The following is a 20,696-nucleotide window of genomic DNA, read 5'->3' as shown; positions in this document are numbered from 1 at the left end:
CCTTTAGCAAGAAAGGAACAAAAAGAAACAAAGCTGCTGTCTTATTAAACCAGAAAAACCACAAATTCTTGTTTGTGTTACAAACAAGTCTCAGTATCATACGCTGTAAAAGCTGTTCACAAAGAGGGTTGCCATGCAGTAAGAAAGACCAAGTGCAAAGCAGAGAAACTGAGGGAAGCCTTATCTTCATTAAGCCAAAACAAACTATAATACTGACTAAAATGCATAATTTGAGCGAACTAGAAGAAAAATTGCCTCAGTGCATTCAATATGCAACTATGTTCTTTGTTATTCGATGTACTTTGGTGTTACGCAAATTAAGAGTTAGGCTTGCAGGCAGAAGGTAAATAGTCTTATTTAAAACTCCCTTTTAAACACAAGATTTTCTATTCAACAAACAGAATGAAAAGCTTTAAGTATGATGCTTTTACCACAGCGTCTTGCAGTATGTCATGACAGACTTCCACAGTCATGTCCAAACCAAAGCTGAGCATTATTTAACCAGGCATAATAGAGCTTGCTATGAAGTGAAAATATTTCCATAGTGCTTTTTCAGCAGACACAGTAGGTACAGTAACATGATGATTCAGCAGAGATGAGCTCCAGCTCAAAACAGAGGGAAACAGCTACCACAAGTGGGAGAGCTGCTGACCAGCCAAGCTGCAGTTATACCAGTGTAATTGCCTTGGGTATTTTTGACTCACATGCATGGGCTGTATCTCTAGTGAGGCACAACAGCCTCTTCAGTTGATTTTTTCAGGACTATTTCCTATTAATACATTGTAACCCACTTCCTCTCTCACTTCTATTCAGCCTCTACATGTTATTTCCTATTTGGCATTTACTGAAATTGCTTCTGGCTGAACAGGATTGGACCAGTAAAGCAGCCAAGGAATAAGAGACACATGACAAACATACCACATGACAGAGAACAAGAACATATATATGCTCAAATTTGACATCAGTAACAGTAATACCTTTTTCCCCAACAAAGTGAGAGAGATGTGTTCAACTATTCCACCTAAGAAAGGCAAAGTACTTAAGTCATGCAAGAGAACTCAACTTTTAGCATCTTAATAAGAGTAAGATTTTAACTTGAAGAGTTGCATGCTTTCTGGAATCAGGAACATCAAAAGAAGATTGAAGGATCACTCAGGGTGAAACAGCAAAGGCTACCTAAAATCTGCAAAACATGATTTCTCTAGACAAACAGCAAATTCTTAAAAAATCAGTTCTCATTGCTGTCAGAGGACCACAATCAGGATTCATTGGTCTGCATAAAGAAGCTACACCAAAGTACACAAACTCCAAACACTTCATAACCCACTGTGAGGCCAAGAAAAATCAACTGGGTAACCCCTGAAAAGAAAGCAACAATCACAAAACAGTGAAACAAGGAAACCAGCAAAACATTCTTAGGATCATGCAAGATATAATGGCTACTAAAAACCCCAAATTGTATCCAAATTTATTTTCCCAAGTAAAAACCAACCTTCTTTTCAGCGCAATAAACAGTAGGATGATACAATAGAACAGTTGTTCCTGCAATCAGCAAATACTGTTCTGCTCAGTCTGGTCACCTACACATATCAGCTGAGTGGGGCTAGACAGATGGGAAGCTCCACCACCTGCCTAATCAGCGGCGTAAAGGTCTCAAACAAGAAATGTTGTATGACATTTGAGAATTAATCTGAGTTTTAAAAGAGAAAGGTGTTTATCTAAAATTTGTGACTAAAAATTATGCCTTCAATTTTGACTTATTTTAATATATTGAAACACAATTTATGCCAAATAAGGAGAACAAACTCAAGCCTAGAAAGATTAACAGATAAACATTAGCAAGGAAGTCACACCAATACATAAAAATATCTGCTACAAGGCTAAAGCCGCTTGTTCTCCTTTTCCAACTTCCTCTTTACTATCATTTTGTTAGCAAGTTAATCTGCATTGCCACCCACCTCAATCCCACTTTGTCTGGCTAGTTTGACAGCTGTGTTGTAGTAGCCACAGCGCAGGAGATGTTCCACCATCATACGATCCATGCGCTTCTTCTTCCACATGTTGGCAGGAGCTGGCTGGTCACTGCTGTGCTCCTTCAGATGTTCAATCCTGCGTTTGCAGAGCTTTGCACTTTCATCTTCGGCCTGGATTGACTCCACGGCCTAAAAAGTAAAAACTAACAGTAAGAGCTACATATTTTCAATCTCCTTTTAAAGTAAAACACAATAATTGTTTGTAAGCATTCTTTATATGTTATACAGCTCCTCCCAGTAGTGATTCTTTTGTTTAGAAATATTTCCTATGGCAGTGCATAAGTTTCTGCATGGCTGGTCCAGTTCTGAGATGTTCTTGCACAGAAGTAAGTTTTGATATATTTGACATTATGAATAGATACATTTTTCTGCTTAATTTGCAGTTCATCCAAAACCAGAAATGTGTAACTATGGAACTGTTGTAATAGCCTGAAAAGAGCTTTGTGAAGATTTGCAGTCATCGGATCCAAAGAGTTGAAAAGCAAAATTTCCACTTCTAACCTATGCATGGCTTCTTCCTCCAGCGGCTGTCCTGCTGGATTAGTTCTGCTAAGGAGTGATGCAGAGTAAACTCACATTACTTCTAATACATTGGAGCCATTTTAATCAGTCATGCAATGATTAAAATTATACAAATGGTTGGCCTCTTGGCACTTGTAATTCAAGGATCTAAAAGCAGTTTTTCAAAATCAACACTTTTGTTAAGTGGTATTATTTTATATAACTCTGCTACTGTGGAAACATGCATCCCTTGTTCAGCAGCTTTACTTAGGAAAACACATTTGTCCAGAGGAACTAGATTGATGATTTTAAACCAACATATTGGCATACCCAGCAAAAAACACACACCACTCCCCCAAGGTATAGCCACAATATTTTTTTTTTTTAATTAAAAAGAAAACACTCAGCTCTTAGTTGCATTCCTTCAACCTTAAAGTCATCATTCCAACCTGGCTGACTCAGCACACAGCATGTGACAACTCTGGGCCATGTCAGGCTACAGAACTCCACAAAGTGGAAGGACCTTTAAGTACCTGCTAAGGGAAAGGCAAACCAGCAGAGGATGGTTACTACCTTTCCCATCTGCAACATGTCGCTAGTGATGCAATTTCAAGTTAGGCTGCTCTATGGTGACTTTAAACTTGCTGGCTTGTGTTTGAATGACTGCACAGCTCTGGCAGCTGGAAGGCACAGGCAGAACCTGGCAGGCTTTTGGCAGCCCACTCGGCACTCTATGCTGAGCTCCAACTACATTATCATATATGCTCTGGAAGCACAGGTTGGTTCTAATTGTATTTACCATGCCTGCCTATAGACAGACTTCTTCTGGAAGGATCAGTATTTGAAAAGCAAAGTGAAATAGAGAAAACCTGCAAGAAAAGCTCACCAAGCTTATTTCCCCCCTCACCTCCCAGTTAAGCCTGACTGATCTGGCTCTTGATAGCAAATTCAAGCATCTAAAACACTAGTCACTATACAAGAGTCTCTTAATAACATTCATGTAAACATCAGTAGCATGAGTCATTTTTACTGAAGTCTCAGTTACTTCGGTTGCTAACTTTAGCTTTATTTTGTAACATACAGTTTGGAGACAAGTATTTTGTTTGAGTTATAAACTGAGTCTCTTCCTATTCAGCAAACAACATTAATTCAAGATAAAAGACACTTTCACTTTTTAGTTGTCTGCATTATTATCAGATGTGAAAGCAACCTTGAGAAATATTCTGAATACAACTAAGAACTCGAGGCAGCCAGGCACAAAGGATACATCCTTTCTCTTTCCAAAGGGCTCTTCTAATACGGTTTTTTCTCTGGACCTATACAGCTCTTGCTGGTTTTTTTGATCCTTCTAAGTACGTTCAGAAAGGCTACAGATCCGTTCCAAGACCCTCTGAAGCAAGTCTATCTGGACTTGCCCTGCTGGACATTAACAGCACTTGAGGAAACAAGCATATTTAACAGGATAGAAAAGGGAAAACACAAAGGCCTACACTTCCCCAGGATTGTTTTCAGAACCCAAGAAACCTGTTGTATTTAAAAGCTCTCTTTTAAGAGCGAGTAAGGTGTTAAATAAAGGAACCATGTAATTTTATGATGGCCATCTCAGCAGTTCATGAGATCCTTGTCTAAACACAGGAGGTAACAGAGATCCCACATAGGTCCAAAGGCTCTAAAAAGCACCCAGTGATTTCGCTCAAGGCAGAGATTATAGAGAAGACAGTTGGGAGTTGAGGGTTTGGAGCAGAAACAAGACCTTTGTCTTTCAGAGGACTCTTACTGTTAAACAAATTTTTTTGGCCTTTTTTTTTTTTTTCTTTCTGAGCAGCTATAAGATTCCCCAGTCTTTCAGGCAGTCAAAAACAAATGAGCAATTAAACTAAAATGGAGCTTTGCACCCAAAACATTCAGCAATGCCTTCAGACACACCCCCACAGTCAGCAAAGCTTTAACAAGTAAATAACTTTTACTCCTCCACATCATTACTACACACCTACAAGCAACATCCAAAACCTCTTTCAGAAATAGCTCCCATTTTTCTGTAAGTTACGGAGAAGTGAAGAAAACATATCCTTTAAGACCCCTTTAAATCTCACAATGCAAGGATGAAAAGAGCAATTAATTTATGAAGTCTTTTGCAGAACAGCTTTTCAACACCTAGCTAACTTGTTCAAGCAGAAAACCCCAAATCAACACACATGACAGAGTTATTTTCATGTTGCAAATCTCCAAGCTATTTTGACGCTTCATATAGTACTGTTTCAAGATTTATATCTGTTGGTTATTTCATTTAAGTTTTAATGAAATTACTCTGCTACTATATTTCATCTCTTTATTTTTGGAGAAGCACTGCTCTCAAGTCAGGCAACAGAGCTATTTTCATTTTTCTGCAAGACTTGTTTCAAGTAAGTGTTCTGATGACTCTAGGGATGAGTAATATTCCCATCCAAAATAAGGACGGCTTATACATTTTTTTCTAAGAACATATACATCTTTCTCTAAGAAAGATGTGGTAAAGACATGAAAGGCTGGTTGTATTTTGTTCAAGCTAGAAGCAGGTTATCCTGCCAAACTTTGTTTAAAAGGCTCTTAATATTCCCTAGGAATCTTTCAAATTGCAAGTTGAGTGTTTATAAAAAAAGTCAAGTAACAATCCAGGACAACTTGCAATTTCTTCTGCAGTGAAGTCTCAACACTGCATGCAACTATACCTGCACTGGGGGTTTCACATTTTTCATCTTCTACCTGTTTTGCTGTTCCAGTGATCAATTGTCAATTATTGCACAAACCTTTCCATTAGACAAGCAGGAAATGATACAAATCAATTAATTTTGCTACTATTTCTTTTCTGTTAGTGAAGAAAATCCTTTTGAGGACTACAAATATATATTAATTTTACCTCTCAACAGAAATTTGTTATACTTAGATGTGACCCTGATCTTTTCAGCCTTCTGATATCTACATTTTTGTATTGGAGTTCTCACACATAGTAACATAAACAAGTAATTGTTTTCCAATTCCTTCTGGGAGAAAGGGCAATTGATGAACATCTGGTTTGACCAGGGGCGTCAGAGAGGTAGCAACCTCATCCTCTAATCCCTGATCAAATTCCAAAAACTATATAAATTGAATTTCCAAAATAAACTTCCTTCTTTTTCGCTCTGACACTGACTATGTGAGTGTCCTTTTTGTGTCCTCTAGCAACACTTAGACAAGGACCACCAAATCATGTGTCTCAAGCACAGTGGAGGAAGGTTCCACTGTGTGTTCCAAGGCCTTTAAGGAGCCAGTAATGCCTGTTAGGTTGAAAAGAAAATCCAAGCCAACAGCATTGCAGTGAAGGTAGAAGAGCAGTGACCTTGCGTTTGAGAACGCTGAGCTTTTCCACGACTCCATCCAGGAGGCTGACAACGGAGTCCACGGCGGGACAACTGCTCAGCGTCTTCTCCAGCTCTGCCACCACCATGGTCACGTGGCTGGTCTCCCGGTCAATGTTCTTCTGCGCAGCTCGAAATCGTTTGTTCAGTGTTTCATATGGCACCTGAAAGAGAAATACCAAGTCATTAGAATTTCTGTATTTAAAAACTCAGGTCCTCTAGAGCTTAGAAAGACTGATGATTTCATCTAATGCAGCCCAAAGAACACCTCGGTTCCAGGGAACCAGAGGTCATTGATTGAACTGGAGTTCCCATACTAAAACCTTTATTTAAGTTCTCTCAGCAAGGAGCTCACTCTTCAAAGATTATAAAAAAACAACAGGAAAAATGATGCAGTTTCTTGTCTGATACCAGGTTCTGCTTTGGCTGTAGGAAGCACTGATAGAAACAGTCCAGTGACAACAGGAAGTGAAGACAAATTTATACCTACAAAGGAAAGCTACTAATTTAACTACGACTAAGAGATCACCCTTCAGAACATAACTTTCTAATTTTGCATTTCTTCCCTCCATGAATTAATTAAAAATGAGAAATTTACCTTTGGAAGAAAGCATGCATAATGCATATTGGCTACCGAAAAATTTATACATAGTACACCAACAGCTTTTCAGGAAATCCAAAAAGTCTCCTACATACCTCTACCCATGAAAGACTACTTTCTAGTATTACTCTCCCAAGGACTATGAGGAATGCCAAGAGAAACCCCAAGTAAATTTTCCAGTGATAAAAGCCAACAATGTATGAGTAAAGTGGTTAATTTCCTCTAATGCTCCATTCCTGAGTTAAGAGATTTGCCAATCTTGGAGGTCTGCTGTCCTACTTGTCCCACACCTTTGTGGAAGAGTCAAATCAAAACTGCTACTGATGGTCATTAGGGACACATGGATGAGTGCAGTCTACAGTCTGGGGAATGATTTGGGGAAAGCTTGCAGGATATGTTAAGCTGCTTCCATTACAGTGACAGCACAAGCAATTTAGACAGAAGTTCTATTATTTCACAGAAACAGGAATTTTTAAAAACATTCCAGTGCTGTACATTTAATTCAGCTGTATCTTTAATCTTTAAAAAGTCCATGAGAAGTTCTTTCAGGTAGTTATGATAGTCTTGATTGCTTTTCCATTAATCAAAGGCATAATTTAGCTAGCAATCAGATTATCCACGTTAAAGGTAAAACAGGAAACACAAATCAGTGCTCTGTTTGGTACATATCACGTATATGTTTGATTACAAATCTTTCAAGCATATAACTTCTAATCAATTATATCAAGGTCTCAGTTTTCCTCCTTCTAATTATCTGCCTGCAAGGAAGTATCCCCAGGGGCCACACCCCTTCTGGGCTCCATTAGCAGAGGTTCCTACAGAACCACTGCAACTCCCTATTAGAGAACAGTTTGGTTCAGATGAAGGAAGATGAGCCAAAGCATTTGCTTTCCATTTATAGTACTAATAAAGCACAAGGATAATCCTGATAAGATATGAAAGGGCTCCTCTTCTCAAGGTTCAAATAATCTATTTAATGGTTCTTGGTATTTCAAACTAAGACCTAAACAAATGACAGGACAAGACTCTACCGCAGGAAGCATCAAACCAAAACATTTCCTTATACATTCTGCCGTAAAATCCCAGCAGTACGCCCACCCAAAACTCAAACCACATAAACCATGACAAATTATAGGCTTCCACACCTACTTAATTGCCTACATAACAATCTTCCATCTCCAACCCTGATTTCTTTTTTTCATTTCCACAAAAAAAAAAAATAAAAATTTAGAGACCCACAGATAAAATGGATGTTCTAGGAGACCATTACTTTGACATCTCATGGTTTTGAATGTGGATACTTATTTCCAACTCTAAGATCTAATGTCAGACAGCATTAAGACAACTTCTTCCCTTCTGTTTCCTCACAATATTTTTCTTACTGTTCACAAAAAATATTTCTGCAAGTACTTTGCTAATCAGCTTTCCATGCCACACTGAAAATCTGCATCAATAAAGACTTTCATAAACTACTATTAATTTGAGGCATCTTGTTTAGTACAGGAAGTGTTTTTGTTAAATTTTGAGCAGTCAGTTGGACACAGATCTAGTCAGTTGAAAAAAAGGTCTGTGTTTAATCTCCCTTTTCCCTAGTTCCTTATCTGCACTCAAGAGCAGTAACAGCACCCATTTCCTGTGCTCTGTCTCTTCAGCATGCAGACTTCTGGCACCGTTTGTGTCATATGACATTTAGAACAATTGAACTTTCAACTTCAGTTGGTATCACTAAATATAATTTAGAATGTGTCTAGGTGCAATAGGTTTTTGAATCTTCTCTTATGCTTTTTTCCCCTACCATAAAAGCAATCAGAATGTCTTGTGTGGAAGAGATTACAAGTTGAAATGTTTCCACTATATACCCTCAAAGTAAATAAAAGTAAACATATTGAGAAACATAATTTTGTGTGTCATAACAAGGGAAATTAAAGGTACAATGAAATTATTTGCATAACTGAAGCTGACAGTAAATACACTTTACCTGAGATTTTCGTAATTTGCACAGGCAGTTGTTTCTTATATAGAGCCAGCAGTTTTAACGAGAATATTTGTGAATCATATCTAGGTACAGCTTTTACAGTTACTTTACAGGGACAGAGTCTAGGAATGCCAAAATTTAGAACTGCAACTGCTACATTCCTCACAAAGCAGCATTTTATCTTGCATCTGCATCTTGATCCGCTGTTCTTTATTCCTCCTACAGCTCCAAAGTGCCAAAGGACCCAGCTCCCCAGCACTGGTTTGCTTTACTGCAGAATCCTTCAAAAGCTACAGTACCAGTAGGATCAATTTTTTCCACCAATAATGAAATTTAATAGAAGAACATATAAGAAGTGTTCAGGACAATACAATTCTAAAAATGTTTAATTATAGGTCACTTTAATTTTCAGGTACCATCATTAGAACACTGTAAACACCAAACTTTTCCAACCAAGAGACAGATGCAAGATTTACATCTCATTAATTGCCATAAACCTATTAGAGACTTGGAATCTTTCCTGCCAGTACTATTCTATGACCAAACCTGGACTACACAGTCATTATTTAGAGACAAGAGTGACCTACAGAACTCAGCCTAGGGAAGCATCACCTTAAGGAAAAAAGAATAAATCAGCTACTAGAAAATTTAAAATAAAGCAGCAAGTACTGACCAGAATGTGTTCTGTACAAGCGCAATACCAACTTGTCCTACTTGTTAGAGCTTGAAAAACCACACCCCCTTGGCCCATACCGTGAACATAGAAGAGGATTCAAAAGAGAGTTGTAAAATATTAGTGAGCATCACATTCAAATCCAGTGGTACTAAATAGGTTCTGCTCCTTCTGTTCATCAGCTTCCACAGCTGCAGATACGTAGTTCAACCTAAGCATGTACTAAACCAGGTCAAACTTAAACCTAGTGAAAAGGAATTTGACTGAAGTTAGAATAACCTACACAAGAGGTAAAATTACAGTAACACAAGTTTTTCCAAGATCAAAATTTTGCTGTTATGTGAAGCAAAGTCTGCTTGGCTGGAGGCATCTGCAACTGTAGCGTGACTGTTTGCAAGTGCTAAACACTAACAAAGAGGCAGAGACAACTGATTAACCTGATCCGAATATTTTCTTCATTTCAGGAGTTGCTTCACTGTTTTTAGAAAGCCAAAAAACAGGTGTGCTGTCCCAGAACATGCTCCAACAACCTCTAGCTGTGGAGTCAAGACTTAGAAGAGGATTGTTCTGGGTGTACAAGCTTGGACTGGTGGAAGAGCAGGGAAGACTGCCATGAGAGCAACACGTTGGTCATTCAGTTGAGAGCAGGGAGTAGAAAACTACAGAGCTAAGGATTTCAGGGGGAGTTTTTAAGTGTACACTTAGGAACTCAACTGTGAAGTTTACTACCTGGCCTTCAGCCCAAACACAATCCTCTTCCTGCCCATGAATGTAAATAAAGTACTAAAGCAAGGCAGAGTTCTCAAATCATGAAGTGGCTAAAACTATTCAAATTGGACAACTATAGGCAATCTTTCTCTTCATAAGCCATATCAAATATAACTTGAAATACCCTGAAGCATAGTGAATTCAAATATATTTTCATAAAAATAAATTTTTCAGTAAGCCATTCATTTACTAAGTGATTCCATTTTCTTGGGTTTTTTGAAAATACATTAAAAGTAGAAAAAAACCCCAGCCAGTATTAAATGCTTGCATATATTGTAACCTGATGTTTTGCAAACCGTATACACTTCTCAAGTGTTATTATCAGCCTGCAAATAAATATTTAAAGAAATATAAATAATATTAAGCCAACTGCATACAGAGCTGGATCAAAACAAGTGTGAACAGCTGGTCAAGGGAGGCAATCTCGCCCCTCCACTCTGCTCTTGCGAAGCCCCACCTGCAATGTTGAACCCAGCACTGGGGCCCCCAAATACAATAAGGATCTGAACTGGCTGGAGCAAGTCCAGAGGAGGCCACAAAGGTGATCAGAGGGCTGGAGCCCATCTGCTGTGGAGACAGCCTGAGACAGCCGAGGTTCTCCTGCCTGGAGAACAGAAAGCTCTGGGAAGACTTTATGGAACGTTCCACTACCTAACAGGCTGTAAGACAGCTAGAGAGGAACTTTTCACATGGCCGTGGAGTGACAGAACAAGGGGGAATGGCTTCAAAATGGCAGAGGCAGGGTTAGATTAGATATGAGGAAGAAATCCTCTACTGTGAGGGTGGTAAGCCCCTGACACAGTTATCCAGAGAAGCTATAAATGACCTGTCCCTGGAAGTCTTCAAAGCTAGGTTGGATGGGGCTTTCAGCAACCCAATCTAATGGACACAGCAAGAAGGCTGGAATTAAATTATGTCTAAGTTCCCTTCAAAGTAACCATCCCATGATTCTAAACCAGCTAATCCATTACATAGCATCTTACAATGCATATTGTTCATACACTCATTATCAAGATTTTACTGAGATTGATTTTTCTTTTCTTCTTCTTTCCAAATGTATCTGTGTGTGCACATTTCATACTCTCTCCATAAATTCAATTTATACAAGCAGCTGCTGAACACACTCCCACCTCAGCTCCTGCTTATCTCTACAGACTCACAGAAAAGCACCTTTAGAAAACATCTGATGAGAACATACCATCTATAGCCTTTAACAATATCAAAAGGGAGAGGAGAATGCAGACCATTTTCCCCTCATAGAAGTTCATTAATTATAAGGATCAAAGCCTAAAAAGTTTGCTACCTCAAAGGCATTTATGTTGCTGGAAGTCAGACATCCAGACTGGACTTATGCTCATCGTAGCACCTTGAATTTTATTAAGCAGTTCAATGGCATTTCGAGAATGAAGTTTTAGCCTGGTGCACACTTGCAGCTTCTGCAACAGACACAGTCACTCACTGAGCACCTGGGGTTTGCAAACAAATTGGATACAGAGTGCTGAAAGGCTCTCTGCTTGGGATAGAATACAATATGACAAAACAAACATGAACTGTGGAGAGGTCCTCTTTGCAGAGCTGGTATAGTTGTCCAGCCACAAAAGCCTTCTGAGTCACAGCTAGAAATCCAGCACTCGTTACCATCACAGACAACATGCCTTCACATAACATCACATTCAACTAGACTTCAAATAAGTAATTGCTATTATCTGAGTCTTATAGATAAAAGCAGCTTAAAGAAGATAAAAAGCATCTACACAACTGAGTTTGTGACCTAGCTACAAAGGACAAAGTCTCACTTCTAAATGCCTTTTTTTGTCTTTACTGGTAAGGTCTCCTAAGCCTTCCTGATGGTGTATGAGCAACTAAGCCTGGGCAGAAAGGCACTATTCACTCCTGTAAGAAGTCCAAAGCAAGCTGAAGATACACAGGCCTCGAGAGATGATTGACAAAGCTACCATGGGTGTATTCAAACAGGCACACAGGAGCAGGAGGAGAGAGTTCTTGGATGACACAGCAAACCTGCTACCATTGCTGGAATGTCATCGTGAACAAGATAAGTTGTCCCTGACTGAAAAGGGCAAGTTTTGTGCCCCTACTTAAAAAAGAGAACCTGGAAGATCGCAAAAACTACAGGCTGGCCTGCCTCATCTCAGTTCTTGTGAAAGTTACCGGAAAAAAAAACATATGGAAACCATTTCCAAACTTATAAAGTTTGGAAATAACCAGCCCAGAACTGTCATAATCAAATCAAAGCTTGACAACATTGTTTACTTTCAGTGATTCTCTGAATGGCAGGAGCACGCTGGCAGCCTTTCATGCCAACAGTAGAGAGGTTTCTGACATTGTCTCACTTGTGGCCAAACAGGGGAGACAGGGACTCAATGAACACAACATGGGTGAGGGACTGACTGCATAGTCAAGCTCTAAGAATAATGGTCAGTGGTTCCAAAGCTTCCCGGTGGTCAATTACAAGTACTGCTTGACTCCCAGAAATGTTATCAGCTCCAGCACACGTGACATCTTCAACCATCTGCACAGTCAGAAAGCTCACAGGGGACAAACTGATGGAGTGCTTCATAAATATAAATGGGTGTTGGAGCTGCCATTCAGAAAAAATGACAAGCTGGAGAAATACACCAAGAACTTTATGAAACGTAACCAAGGTAAAACACCAGGGCCCAGTATCTGGCACAAAACCCCAGCCTTCAGCACTGGTTGTGGAATAACTGGCTAGGCCCACCACTGAAAGAAAAGATGCAGAGGTCCTGATGGACAGCAGGTAATGCATAACCCCATCCCAGGCTGCATCAGCAAGGCTAAAGACAGTGGGTTGAGAGGAGTGATTGTTTATGCTCTGCATTTATGCAGACTCATCTGGAATACTGAGGCTGGTTTTCAGGTCATTCCCTCCACCCACTAAAAAAGAGATGCTGACAAACTGAAGACAGTCCAGAAAGCTTCCACTACGACAGTGAGCTGGTTGGAGAATTAAAAAAAAAAAAAAAAATCCAAGAGAACCAAGAGAAGCTGAAAGGGGCAGGCTTGTTTCCTTTGTAGAACGGAAGGCTACAGGGAGCTGGAAGCAGCACAATCTGATAGAAGCTTTCTACCACTGAAAGGTGAAGGTCATAGATAAGAGCCTGCCAGACTTTCCAGAGTTACAGAGCAAAAAGGAAGGAGGCAGAGTTGACAACTGTCACTAAAGAAAATTCCAGCTGGACATAAAAATATTTCAATCAGAAGACTTGGTAAGCACTGCAACGGCAGCCCAGAAAGGTGATGGAATCTCCACCCTCAAGAACTTTCAGAACTTGGCAGGACTCTGAGCAACTCAGATTAGCTTTTGAAGTTAGCCAAGGTTTAAGAAGAAGCCTGAATTTAACAGTCTGCGGAAGTACTTCCCTACTTTAATTTAATGAATTCATCTTTGCTAACTTAGACATCAAATACATTTCCATATGAAGATCTGAATGACCATACCTGATTAAGATCAACAGTCCCCTCTCTGTCACTATTTTTTCTCTGATGATAACCGGAAAGAGGATGGCACTTGAAAAAAGGCAAGAACAAAGTTAGTAATTCCAAACAGTCCCTTTGGACTTCTTGAGCCAGAGATGGGAGTTTAATAGTAGAAACACCACAGGGTGTTTCTAACTCGTGAACTCTGCTGGTTGCTGTTGACCTGAGTTTTACACTGCAACATCCTGTTGTGAGACATTTCACAGGCTCACAGCTATGTGAAGAAATACTGTTTTTGAGTTTTCAGCTAAGTTGAAACCCTTTTGTTCTTGTTCTGGAAGCCAAAAAGGAAACCCTCTCTTTTTCCTAAATACTTCTCACATATCGTGAGATTGAAGAGACACTTTTTAAACCATTCCTTGAAGACAGACGTTCCATCTCTCTAATCATTCCTGCCCTTCTATAGAAATTTTCCAGTTCTACTACATGCTTTTTCAGGATGTGAGAAGGGAGCAAATAAGAGTAACTCATACTACTTGAGAGAACAAGAAACCATGGATTTTAACTGCAGTGTATTGAGTTTCTCCATTATTCCCTTCTGTCCTGTGTTTGTCAACATTAACCTGACCACTTACAGAAAACATTCACTATTAGCCTTAAGATCCCACTGACCAATGATGATCATTTCCAACTCAGTTATTATATATATATAAGACTACGATTAATTTTCTTTCCACCATACCCCAAAGCTGTATCATACTGCACTTGTCTATACTGAATCTTTTTTGCAACCATTCAGTCTCTCACTGCTTTTCTCTAATGGTTCACACTTGGCTATATTTGCAATACCCCATTATCTTAGTATGAATAAGGAAACTGCTTCATCTCAGCACTTACTCTTTCTTCCAGGCTGTTCAAACAGCTGAATATCACCAGGATGCCAGCAGAATCCTAACACCAATCTTCCTCCAGTACAGAAGCTGGTTACTAAATCTTGATGTTTGTTTTTTATCTTGCCTAGTTCCTTATCCGCATAAGGACTTCAGTCTTTCTTGCAAGAGTTCCTGGTATGGCTTATCTCTAAAAAACATTCAGTAATATGAATAAACTATCAACCAAGTCCACCTCACCGCCTCCTCCAGTTTTTTAAAAACAACTCCTATATCTTTACATGGCATGCACTTCTAAAAATTCACAGTAACTGATGTACATTATTCCATATTTGATTAGTCAGGATACTATTTCTGCATCAATAAGCCATCAGTTGGAAGGGAAAAATCAATTACATATGCTAAGAACGTCACTAAAATTTTACTTAACACAGCAGAAGCAGAGAAACAGTCTTCTACATTGTCTTTCTTCCACAGCTATCCATCAAAATCCTCAGACTACTTCAGCATTTATCAGAGAATTAAGAGGAGGACTGAACATAGGAGAAAGGGATTCCTCCCAAGACAAAAAAGCTTTTTATAACAAGTGTTACGTGCTGCATTTCTGCTCCTCTGGAGGTGTAGGGTAATGCCAAAGACTAATGGCAACTGTCTGAAATTCCAAATAGCACCTTGATGCTGCCCACAAATTTTCTGAACTGGTACAGGGCAATACTGAAAGACTGAACTACACATTTATTGCATGACTGAAGTTTTGAAAAAATGTAATCCTTTATTCTCCAAATCTTTAGCCTTACAGTAGATCTTCAGTACACCAGTTCTCACACTGATCTGGTCACATACTACAACATTGGTCAAATTCTTTACTTATGAAGATTCAATCTAAGGAGCTCCAAATAAAAATGGAAAGTAAAACACAATCACTTTCAGACCACAACAAAAATCAAAGTTTCTAGCTCACAGTAACTGCATATATGAAACTAGTTCAGATGCATCAGAAAGAAGTAAAAACCCGTTTGTATAGATATCATTTGGTTGTTGGGAATTACAGAGTAAAAGTGAGACTTTAAAAAAGTCAATTGAAGGAAGAAATTAAAGGAAAAAAAATCTGGCTGTATATGTAAGACCTTTAACTATTCTCCGGAGTCCTGTTAACAGGATTTTTCAAAGGTTTCTTTGCTAAAAACTGGTTTCCACAGAAAACAATACAGACAATGGAAACATGCATCTTTTACATAGGTTTGCGTTTCTGTGAAGAACATCCATTTTTCTTCTGTATTTGATAGAAAGTAGTTAATTGGGTCAAACTGGTACCAATTCCTATAGAGGGAACTTTTAACCATATATCCTGACTTGACAGATCTCTGTGTGCATCTTCCTTCCTCAGTGTTCAAGTATCTTGGCTGAAAGTAACTTCTTCCCACATAAAATATGACTTTTTATTTGATATTTCTTGAAACTTTTTTTCCTTCTCCCTAGTTTTGTGACTTCATGTATTTGATTAAGATTTTTAAAAATCCATTTCTAATTCCCTCTTGCTCATGACTGAGTTAATTTGAAAAGATACACAATGTAAGTTTTTGTGTTTTTTTAAAAAGAGTCCTACCAGATCAGGTGGGGGGAACCATTACAGAACTATACTCTCCTTTCAAGGGTCAGAAAAGTGGTGTGCTTCCTCTCAACTGTGCTAGCTTATAACACCTGAAAAGCACCCGAGATTTGTATGAATCTACAGGCCTCCAAGAGAATTCAGTTGAAGACTCTGAGATATAAATAAGCTTTTTTTCAAATGCCCCTAACATGAAGTTAAGCGAGGCAAGGCAGCTATGGAAAACAGAGAGGTGCACTGATGAAACTGTCTTTCAAAAAAACCAGAAGCAAAGACAACTTAGCACTACTTTAGGCAAGAAGAATAGGAAATATAGGAACATGTAAGAAAAAATAGGCATTTCCTGAAGAGTTTCAATAAACAGTGTCAAGAGCAAAACTAAACCCCACAAGAAACATCTTCATGCACTCAGCTCTTTTCTTGAGACTAAATAAGATCACCACCACGCTCACGGCCTCAACAGAACAAAAAAGCAGAGGACATCTATTATATATGATGCCACAGAAAAATGAGGCAACTTCTGAAAATTTTCCCTCAAAGAAGTAACAACCAAGCACTTGCATGCAGAATAGCTGAAATTCTGTGTTTTTATATAGTTCATTTTTTCCTCAACAATTCTTGGATTACTTCAGACCAGAGTCAGCATCATTACTGGTCACTGGACTTATCCAAAACCTAAATTATATCACCACCTCTTCAATGAACTTTTCTGATGAGTAGCTCTTATCAATGCCTTAAAATAGTAATAGTTTTTCTTTGTTCCAGGCAAAATCAGAAAAGGAAAATAAAGTTAAAAGAGTGGTAGTGTATTTCAGGAATGGATGGTTTAGAATAATGTCTAGATTTAGGTTAATTAGGTAAAAGCATTAAAATAAAATCTTGAAGATACATATCCAAACAAAGTAATTTCATAAGCCTAAAAGCAGTTGGAGGTAATTTGGATTATTAAAAAATAGTTCTTTTTAAAAACAGCTTCAATGTTTTGGAAGAGTAAAGCCTAGTAGCTTGCCTTAGTGACAAATAGGTCAGATTTACAACTCAGGAAGACAGTACTGTGTATTCTAGAGCAGCTGTGTCTCAAATGAAACCATCATTATATTATTCAAAGCTGCGACTTCAATACAGGAGAGAACAGCAAAAATTCTTGGACTATCCATCTGCTACACAAGTAGCAATCACCCTCCTTCAAAATATTATCCTGTTACACAGACTGCAAGTAACTTATTTCTAAATACATAATGAACTTTTGAACAAGGCTTCCTACAAGAAAATTAAGTTCTTTATAAAGCTATTTTACTGTTACAAAAAAAAAACTGTCTTACATCCTCATATAAGGAAGTTGATAGCCATTTTAGAGCCCTGTCTAGAACTACCCTGAGGGCATCAGAGGTCAGTCCTTTTCAATGCACTTGTTTATGGCTGCCACCATGGACTTACACCTCAAAAGAAATGTCTTTGCTTTTCCTTTTTTAGTAGGAATACTGGAGTACTAGCAAGAACCTAATCATTGCTCCAAAGAAGCAATGATCATCACTGGCCAAAGAAGCAGCTGAGCTGCAAAGCTACGGTCCCTCAGCAGGTTTGTGTTCTAAGCAAGTCCTTCCATTTGTTTTGATCTTTCTTTCTTCTCCAAATATTTGTTCATTTTAACCACAGCACCACCTCTTTACCTCTTTAAATGAAAGAGGTCATTGTCCTTCTGTGCATTTGCACAGTCCAGACACCATGATACTGGCTAGAGATCCCATTTCCAATCAGATTGCTCCCAAATAACCTGTTCCAGCCAAAGTGATAGCATTTCTTGTAAGACAATTGAACATAATTGATTCAAATTAGCAAACCTATATCAGAATATATGAATGACCAAAGTTCTATGTAATTCAATGTATTATCTGTTTTACTTTCATTTTCACTAGTTTACAAGTCAAGTTAATCCACAGAGCTCTTAAAAAAAGCTGAGGTAAATCAAAAGAAGTTGTGAAGTAGTTAAATTACTGGCTGTCAAAACAAAAGTATCTTTAAAAACTGCTTTATTTAAATCAAATAACACATAAGTAATCAGTTGCTTTGGCATATTTCACATTCTGGGTTAGCAAATACTTCCCACATAGTGTATCTTCAGGCTGTAAGTTGTGGGAGGCCAAGTGTACAATGCAGGCAGCTTTCTGACTTAACAAGGACTGATGGATCCTGTCAGTGTGCCCTTATAGCAAATACCCATCTGCCACAACAGTACTTCCCTAAATCTGTGAGCTCAAAGGCACACTCCTATGCTGCTTATACAGGAACTACTGATTTGAAAGACAATGGGAAGATGCTAAGGGAGCACACCAAGTAAAGCATTTTCCTATTATAGTACCTAGGAAATGTTTGAAGCTCATCTTTACTCATTTCCCAGATCTTGAGAAACACACACTATGCCAAGACTGAAATCTTGCTTTACGTCAACATTTTAAATCCCAATGTGCTAGCTACCATACAAGCATATTATTCCTACACCAGAAAACATACACAACCAAACTCACAAGATCACAGGCCACTGTCCTGGGAAAACACTACAAATCAAGTATGGTGCAACTAGGAATTGCAACATCAGGTAAAGTATTCACTTTGAAGATAATAACAGGACATCTTCTGAAAGATGTTTGAGAATACCCTTCTTCAAGTATTTCCCTACAGGCATAATGGGGTACTGATAATAAATCAAGCAACAGCTCTAGCTCATGACTGCACTGCCTTTTACTGGGCCTTCTTCCTTCACTAATCACTTTAAATATATTTCATAGTGAGGCAGGGGTGGAAAAGAGACCAACAGGAGCCAATTTCTTCGTCTATTTTATGACATCAAACTTCTTACAAAGTCCCACAGGGTCAGCTTTTTCTTAAAAGAGTGGATTTTAGAACAGAGCCTAATGCAAGAAAACAACAACAGTATAAAAAATGTCACACTTGTTTGCTGACACACACACAGACACACAGGATGCATCAAAACAGGAAGTGCATTATTCAGCAGCACAGGAACGCTTGGCATGGACATTCAACACACTCGGTGAGTCAGAGCACCCAGGTTGAAGATGGATTGAGTATGAGATAAGTGTTCATGATGAGCTAGTGCAGAGCTGTTACCAACATCCAGGTTTAGCTTTTTTTACCAACCTTCTATCTGAAAAGCACTTAGATAATCTAAAAAGGGGCCTACAAGAGAGCTGGAATGGGACTTTTTACAACAGCACGTAGTGACAGGATAAGGGGGAATCGCTTCAAACTAAAAGAGGGGAGGTCTAGATTGCACATGAGGAAGAGATTTTTTTATTGTGAAGATGGCAAAACACTGGAACAGGCTGCCCAGAAAGCTGCAGATACCTCCTCCCTGGGAGTGTTCAAGGCCAGGCTGGACAAGCCTTTGAGCAACTTGGTCTAGTGGAAGGTGTCCCTGACCCTGGCAGGAAGGTTGGAACATGATGATCTTTAATGTCCCTTCTAACTTCAAATGATACATATTTTTTTACACTGATATACAGACAGTGAACTAAGTGTTACAAGTTAATACTTCTGTCTTACATTCTGCTTGAACCACTTGCACTGAGTAACTTTTGCTGCTACCTGTTCAAAGTTTTGACAAAAGTACTCTTGACTCTTAAAATTAGGTTCAAAAGCAACTTAGAATAAAGCTTATAAACACGGGAAAAAATAAAGTGTTGCAATCAGTTACACAAAAAATTAACCTTGCACTTCTTCTGGCTCACTGGGTAAAAAAGTTGATCTGAACTGCTTGACATCTCCATTAGTGATCTGGATGATGGGTCAGAGTGCACCTGCAGAGGATACAAAACTGGGAGGAGCTCTTCATATGCCAGGTGGTTGTGGTGCCATTCCTACAGATCTCACCAGGCTGGAGAAATGGGCAAACAAGAAATTCATAAAATTCAACAAAGGGAAACAAAGTCTTACACTTGAGAAAAAACAACCCTTTGTACCAGGACTTGCTGGAGACCAACAACCTGGGAAGCAGCTTTGTAGAACAGAGCCTGGGGTGCTGCTGGACAAGTTGCCTATGACAGCAGTGTGCCCCTGCAGCAATGGCTACCAACAGCACTACAGGCTGTGTTAGGAAAAAAACTGCCAGGAGGTCAAGGAAGGTGATCCTTCCCCTCTACTCTAATTAGAACTTAGACCCATCCAAAGTGCCGTGTCCAGTTATGGCTCTCCAAACAACAGAAACATGGACATACTGGAATGTATAAAGAGAAGGCAAGAGAGATCACTAATAGATTGGAGAACGTGACATGGGAAGAAGGGCTGAGAGAGCTGGGATTGCTCAACCCAGAAGAGGCTCAGGGGAAGCCTTACTAAGTGTATGAATACCCCATGGAGACAACAAAGGAGATGAAGCTAAACTCCCCTCAGCAGTGCCCCATAAAAGTACAACAATGGGCACAAACCAGAATACAGAAAATTTCTTGTCAACGAAAGATTACTTTCTTTTAGTACCCCAAAAGCAGTCAAACACTGGAATAGGTTTACCAAGGGGCACTGGAGTTTCCACCTTGGGAGATAATTGAGAATGGTCTGGCCATGGTACTGAGCAACTTGCTCCAGCTGACCCTGCCTGAAGGGCAGGATACTGGACTAGATTGTCTGCAGGGGTCCTTTCTAACCTCAGTTATTCTGTGGACTCAGGACAGAAACAATATGAACTTCATATAATCCCAGTCTCCTACATGTTTCCCTGTAACAATCCAACAACTGCATTTCCATGAGAAATGAATATCTTCTTAAATCTGCTGCCAGTATTTTCCCTGACAGAGCTGCC

At 39.0% G+C, this 20,696-nt stretch overlaps 1 protein-coding gene across 5 annotated transcripts in view; it reads right to left on the bottom strand.

Moving 5' to 3' along the window:
- Window positions 1-20,696, bottom strand: part of MAEA (macrophage erythroblast attacher, E3 ubiquitin ligase) — a 48,829-nt gene that overhangs the window by 24,866 nt on the left and 3,267 nt on the right. For 4 of the 5 annotated variants that reach the window (XM_066317349.1, XM_066317347.1, XM_066317345.1 and 1 more), the window contains exons 2-3: window positions 5,890-6,072; window positions 1,959-2,162 (exon numbers count right to left, since the gene is read on the bottom strand). In XM_066317349.1, coding sequence (XP_066173446.1) covers window positions 1,959-2,162; window positions 5,890-5,997 — 312 coding nt within the window. In that variant the 5' untranslated portion in view covers window positions 5,998-6,072. Of the gene's footprint in view, window positions 1-1,958; window positions 2,163-5,889; window positions 6,073-14,281; window positions 14,440-20,696 lie in introns of those variants that run through there. The other variant, XM_066317346.1, reaches the window with a different exon arrangement.

The sequence above is a fragment of the Sylvia atricapilla genome, chromosome 4 (genome assembly GCF_009819655.1).
Source record: "Sylvia atricapilla isolate bSylAtr1 chromosome 4, bSylAtr1.pri, whole genome shotgun sequence".
Classification (NCBI taxonomy): Eukaryota; Metazoa; Chordata; class Aves; order Passeriformes; family Sylviidae; genus Sylvia; species Sylvia atricapilla.
This window is presented reverse-complemented; position numbering and strand designations above follow the sequence as displayed.